Raw genomic sequence first — 7014 nt, 5'->3', positions numbered from 1 at the left:
ATCAGTGGACTGAAAAAGGCATTAAGAAGGACACATTTCCTCAGTAATTTTAAATGTTTGGTTACTTTCTTCCTCTGATGCCTCAAGTTATGAAGAAGGAGCTACAATTCCTTTGCCTGCAATATTTAGTGACTCCATCCACTTGCCCATCAAGAAATGTTGTAACCAACATTAAAACATTCACTTGCACCTTTCACAAAATTTGGAGGGGGGGGAAAGTAAAAGTATCATTACAATAAGTTAGACGATTTCCATTAAATAATTTTTTTATATAAAATGAAACTTGATAATGTCCAGACCCCATTAGGGAAAAGAATTTTTTTCTTAAAAACAAAATTTTTAAAAATGAGACAATGTTAAGTCAGCAGCAGACAAATCCCCTTGTGATGTTTCTTAGCCCCCAAAAAGTTTAAACAACTCAGGCACTTTTTACTGAAGGGTATCATTGGAATCAGATGTCCTTACAAGTGGATATAGAGCATCCTACAAGTGATCATCTTAACTGTTATGATTGGCCATGGAGACAGCAGGGTGCAGAGGCTGGGGAAAGGGAGACATATACAAAGGAGGTGGTACCATGGCTGCACCATATCCCTGGGTTACAATGGGATCAGGCATCAGAGTACCAGGGGGCAGGCGAATCGGGCTTCCTTCATGGACCTCTACATCATTCTCTTCCATACAAGGGAGGGTCATCCTCTTTCCCTTCTGTCTTCTGTTACAAAACCAAACTCTGATCACCTATCAAAAGATAAAAGTTTAATTCCAGTCAGTCACTGCCAACTTGAAACTTCAACCCAAAGTTCAAATGGAATTTAACATTCTCTTCCATCATCTCAAAGCACATCCCCCCCCCCAACCCAGTAGAACCAATTAGATAGATAGATAGATAGATAGATAGATAGATAGATAGATACTTTATTCATCCCCATGGGGAAATTCAACATTTTTTTCCAATGTCCCATAAAGCAGAAGTGACCAACCAGAAAATATTAGCCGGAAGTTGGTTGCAATGGCATTGCAGGAGTGAAGACTTGTGTTTGTACAAATCTGGTCACTGGAGGACAAGAGGCATAGACTGAGTGGACAGCCTGTGTCTTCTTCCCAAGGTGGCAATGGCCAATACAAGTAGGCATAATTTTAATGTGGTTGGTAGAAAGTATGGAGCGGGCTGGGGGAGAATATCAAGGTAGTTCATTTAAAACAAGCAGAATGCTAAGCACATGAGACACTGCCAGAGGAGGTGATGGAGGCAGATACATTTGGGATATTTAAGAGAGGCACATGGATGAAAGAAAAACAGCTCTGTGGGACAGAAGAGTTAAACAGTCAGTACAATATTGTGGGACGAAGGGCCTGTACTGTTCTATGTTGAATGTGTTCTTCAAAAGTTTCACTATTAAAATGCAAAAGGCAGAATTAAGCAGTTTTGGAGCAAGATCAGATAACAAGTCAAGACACCAAGAAATGGAGGAAGAGCATGGCTCGGGTAAGGCAACTGTTCTGCATATGACTGCAAAAAGACTGAGTTGTAGACACTGTTCACGTCGTGGAAGGCAGCATCCCCTCATGGACTCCCAACTACACTTCTTGCCACCTCAGTAAAGTAGCCAGCTTTATCAAAATCCCCACCCACCCACCCTGGACATTCGATCTTCTCCACTCTCCCACTAGGCAGAGGATAGAAAAGCCCGAGAGAATTGAATTGACTTATTTCTTACATCCTTCACATACACGAGTAAAAAATCTTTACGTTATGTCTCTATCTAAATGTGCAATCATAGTAATTTATAATAAATAGAACAGTCAATGTAATATAGACTATACTCAAGTCAGCGTGATTTAATCAGTCTGATGGCCTGGTGGAAGAAGCTGTCCTGGAGCCTGTTGGTCCTGGCTTTTACGCTGTGGTATCGTTTCCCGGATGGTAGCAGCTAGAATAGTTTGTGGTTGGCTGGCTTGGGTCCCTAACTATCCTACCTGCTACTGCAAGACTATTAAGCAGTTGTATCATAGGTTGGGCTCTGACCTCATGATCTTGCACTCTGTGGCTGTTGCAGGTTATTCTACATGGATATAGCTGGAGCTCAGGAGGACGATGGCACCTAACACCGGCTCCTCTGCTTGTATCTTCAGAAACAGCTATCTTTAATATCTCTTCTTTAATTTCAGGGTTCTTTCAAAGACCCCGACCTGGATTTACACACTGACTATGGGTTTTTGCAGGAATGGGACCTGCTCTCAGGATCTCACGACTGGCCACTATTCGATATACCAACGACGCGGCCTAGAAGACCAGCGCACCTTCAGGGTTCCGGGATTTCGTGGCTCCGGAGGTGGGCGGACTCAAGGTTGGTGCCTCCACAGGAAATTGGTTTGTCGTGGGAGACGGAAGATTGAAAGCAGCAAGCTGGTTGCTGGTCGTGTGCCCAGAAACTCGAGTTCTTTGGGCACAGAGCTCAGAATAAGCGCCGCAACTGACTTTTAACATCGCAAGTCAGCGAGTTGTTAGTTAGGTCTCCTCTCTCACTGAAATGGGGACACTTTTTCCCTCACTAGGGAAAGGAATACCCTGTGGCATGTTGAATCACCAGGTGAATGAGTAGTCTTTAGGGTATTGCAATCACCCTTATTGATGCTTTGCTGCACGCTTGAGTCCTTGGTGGGGAAGGAGGATCATTGCTGCTGCTTATGCCTGGGAGGGGGAACTGGGGAGGCTTTGGGAGTCCTAACATTTAACTGTCATTCGTTTCTTGGGGCACTCCTGTTTTCATGGATGGTTGCGAAGAAAAAGAATTTCAGGATATATATTGTATACATTTGACATTAAATGCCCCTTTGATACCTTATTTTTCTTTGTTCTACTTCAATGCACTTGAGTAATTTGATCTGTATGAATAGTATGCAAGCTCTTCACTACATCTCAGTACACGTGACAATAATAAACCAATTCCAATCTAGACAGTTGAGGCTTTGGTTCTAATACAAAACAGTGGTCCTCTGTACTCCAGCAATAATGTATGCTCATCGCAATAATGAATAACAGCAAGAACTAGAGGTTAATATGTGCAAACTTGCATACCACCACCCTAGTTGTAGTACAAGCCATTCAGAAGGGCAATATTGCCAACTCCAAACCTTCTCCATAGGTCAGACCAATTTCACCTGCATCCAATAATTAACACAAATAATACTAAAACAAGATGAATTCAGAGTAGACAACTGATATCTGATTTACCAGATATAATCAGAGATAGTCTGTCCAAACCAATTCCCAACAACTCTCAGTAACCTTCCTCCAGCTTGCTTAAGTGTAGCTAAAAACATTCATTCTTCAAAAACAGCAGTGGACATGGAGACTCCCAAGGACAATAAGAAATATTAGCTCATCTCCAAATTAAGCTGATTTTTTGGAAAGGCTGCAGCTCCCATTTCTAGATTCTCCCACAAGAGGGAACATCCACTCCATATCCACCACGTCAAGCTCCCCCGAGGACAAACCCCTCTCAATCCAGACCTACTGAACTTGCCCCTCAAGTAAACTCATCCATTTTAGTTATTAGGCTAGCAAACCTCCTTGCTACTTGTACTGCATTACATCCTTCCCCAAATAAGATCAGTACTTTAGACAGTACACGTGTTGTAATCTCACTAGTGGTCTACACAACTGAAGTGCATCCTCCCTAATTTTCTTAAAATGATGTAACTTTGCTTCCTTCCATAATGAAGGGTACATCATCCATTTGCAGATGATGCAATAGGGTATCCACATCCCTCTGAATTATAAAATCCATCACCATTTAGGTTATGTTTTTAAGATTCTCTTAAAATGAAGTTTCAGATTTTACCCATAGTAGGATCCATACTCTACAATCCACTCCCCAAAATGTGCTGTACTTTCCTGATATTTGACTGCTCACTTGACCTACCAACTTTGTAGCAGATGTCCTCTTTACAATTTAATTTTCTAACTAAGCAACCACCCTTTCCCACCACACATGGACAGTACAAACCCAACTCCTCCACAGGCCCATGGTTTTCTATTAATCAGAAAACTGACCATGCACAATGTTATTGCAAACTATAATTTTTTTTTAATTTATCCACAAAAACTTTCAATTTGCACCTTTTCAAATGTCTTCTAGAAATCTGGATAGTTTATTTATGCCACGTTATTTAGACTAGTTTAACAAACAAAATTACACTTTGAGTCTTTGAGAAACATCCAGCTGTAGACAAATCTCTTCCCTCAATAAAAAACGGGTGAAATAAAAATCTAACATTGTTATCATCACCATCCATTACATACAACCACCCCTTGCTCTGATGTTCAGCAACATGAAGGCATCGTCATTCCTGAACTTTTACCTCCCTTTCTTTTTCCAGCGTTATGACTTTCAAACATGGAAACGGCAAAGTCCATTACAATCGCCACCCTATTTGACTGGCAAGTTGTCCTCCGTGTTTCCACATTTTTCCCTGAAGCTGGTGATCCAGATCAACACATTATAGCAGAAACATTCATCAAGCAATGTTTTCACAGGGCACCTATCACAACTTCAAAATATTGCATGGAATGCTGCTGCCCTGAGAAGATGGACGAATCACTGATTACTAACTAATCACTGAAAACTAAGTCAGTTTTTGAGGAAATATCTGCCTGAACAGCAGGGAAACTCAATGCACTCCTCTTGTTTCTGAGATATTGTTCAGGTTTGGACAAACGTAGGAGTCTCCAGACCCAAGTTCAAACTGGTTCCCAAGTCTTCAACACCATGTATTTAAATAATGCTTTCAAAATCTTGGCACTTACCTCACCTGCCCATCATTAACACTGCTCAGTCTCCACAATGCTGCCTGAATTCCTCCTCTTCCTCGGGTAACCTGATGCCAAAAGCCCTGGATCGAATTGCTTGGTCAATGAAGCACCCTCAATACATTTGAAATCCATAAACTAATCGCCTGAGCTTGCGACCTCCTCAAGTTCACCCATTACCCTTCAGTACATGGGTTTTTTTTTTTTAAATTACCATCCTTGCTTGCAGATCCCTCCATTAATTCATCCTTTGTTTTCAACCCATTAGTGGGAGTCCTTTCAATGAGGTTCCAAGCTGCAATTCCCTCTCCAAACTTGCAACATGGTATCAAATTCTTTAAAGACTGATTAACTATGTTAACGTTACAACAATGCCAAGTCAAATGATAAAAGCAAAACCAGGCACCTCTTTATCTAATCGGAGGTCTTCAGCGATCTGGGAGATTTCATCACTGGTAGGCTTGGGACACTTCATGAAGTAGGTCTCGAGGTTTTTCTTCACTCCGTTCTCAATGCTGGTTCTCCGCTTGCGTTTTCTTGATTGATCCAGAACTTGTTCCACGTTACAAATCTTGGCAGGTCAGAGGGAAGGTTCAGAACCAGTTCCATGAGGAATTCAAGAATTAAAAGTACAGAAAGAATATTTTAAATTCCTCTGGCAGGAATTCATTCACCTTTTAAAGTTGCTTAAAAATGTCTCTTAGGGCAATAATAGAATAAACTGGAACAAATACAGCACCTCACAATAGTATTCAGCCCCCCCCCCCACACACAAACCCTTCATTAACAGAAATGAGTATTGAACCAGGAATTTCATCAACTTAACTGACAATTTTTATTTGTGAATCACATGCTGTTTTATTCCACCACCATAGTAGAGTCCAAAAAAAGGGAAATTTGTAAAGCATGAAAAACTAAAGTTTCAAAAAACTGAGATGGCAGTAGTTCTAAAGTATTCATCCCTCAGTACTTAGTTAAGCCACCTCTCGCAACTATCAGTTAGTAGTCTTTCTGGACAAATCTCAATTGGCTTTACATGTGATTGTAACCCAGGTTAGGGTTGTAATGTTACAAAGATGCAATGTTAGAAAGCTCCACCTGTGGAGGGATGAAAATGAGGTTACTGAATTTTTTTTTTTTTAAAAAGAGAACTTGGAGGGAAAAAAAGCTATGTGAAAATAAGGCATGGTTTGTTTTTTTAAAAAATATTTATATAGTTATATTGTTATATACATTTTATATATTGATATAGTTAAGACATATCAACCAGAACTGAAATTGAGGTTAACCGTAATACTAGATTAGGAATTCAATTAGTTTCCCAACTAAGGTTAAATAAAAAGGCAAATGTTAGTCTGTAAACCTTTAAATGGGGAAGAATAGTAGATTTAATTAGAGAAATTGGGAGTAAAAGGTTATTCTAATAAATCTCACTGATTCTAATTTAAAAGGAATTTGGTTTTTATTTGTTAGTGAGATTTGGAACCTAGACAATGTTGGAATTTCAAATTGTTCTTGCTCATAAATAGTGTATATTGCCCTTTTTATATAAAAAACTTACCTCCAGAAGTGCACGTTTTCAATTCACTGCCTCCTTCTGATACCTAGAGCTTCTGATGGCCTACTAGCACCTAGTGTGTAGTACATGCAATTTGATTCTTTCCCATAGTGCTGCGACCACTCAGACAAGGCAAGCACTACAAGCGTGTTACATGGAGCAAGAATTTCCCATTCCTCCTTGCAAAATTACTCAAGCTGTGCCAGGTTAGTTGGGGAGCAGCAGCGGATGGCAATCAAGTTGCTCTGGCAGTGTGCTTTGGGTCATAGTCCTGCTGAAAGATGAACTTCCACCCTCGTTTAAGCCTTCTTGCAGAGGTTAGCAGGTTTCCCCTCAGTCCTGACCAGATATCCAGTCCTTGCTGTTAAAAAGCATCCTCATAAGATGCTACCTCCATCATACTTTACAGTAGGTATGGTGTTACCTGGCTGATGCGCACCATTAGATTTATATCATTGGCACCGCTTAGTATTGAGGCCAAAAAGTTCCACTTCAGTCTCATACAAACACAAGGCCTTCTTCCACACCTTTACAGCATCTTCTAAAAGTCACTTTACAAAGTCTTTAAGGGCAAGGTTATGCTCATTCAGCCAGGGACACACTTGCCACTCTTCCATAAATAGCCTTTTTGTGCAAAGCC

The 7014-nt window shown here is 40.6% G+C and overlaps 1 protein-coding gene across 1 annotated transcript in view; it reads right to left on the bottom strand.

Moving 5' to 3' along the window:
- Window positions 1–498: 498 nt before the first annotated feature.
- Window positions 499–7014, bottom strand: part of LOC140730086 (POU domain, class 5, transcription factor 3-like) — a 32008-nt gene continuing 25492 nt past the window's right edge. Inside the window, exons 4-5 of the mRNA XM_073050222.1 lie at window positions 5223–5387; window positions 499–741 (exon numbers count right to left, since the gene is read on the bottom strand). Coding sequence (XP_072906323.1) covers window positions 499–741; window positions 5223–5387 — 408 coding nt within the window. The remainder of the gene's footprint in view (window positions 742–5222; window positions 5388–7014) is intronic.

Source organism: Hemitrygon akajei, chromosome 7 (genome assembly GCF_048418815.1).
Source record: "Hemitrygon akajei chromosome 7, sHemAka1.3, whole genome shotgun sequence".
NCBI lineage: Eukaryota > Metazoa > Chordata > Chondrichthyes > Myliobatiformes > Dasyatidae > Hemitrygon > Hemitrygon akajei.
The sequence above is the reverse complement of the archived record's forward strand: the minus strand, read 5'-3'. Positions and strand labels throughout refer to the sequence as shown.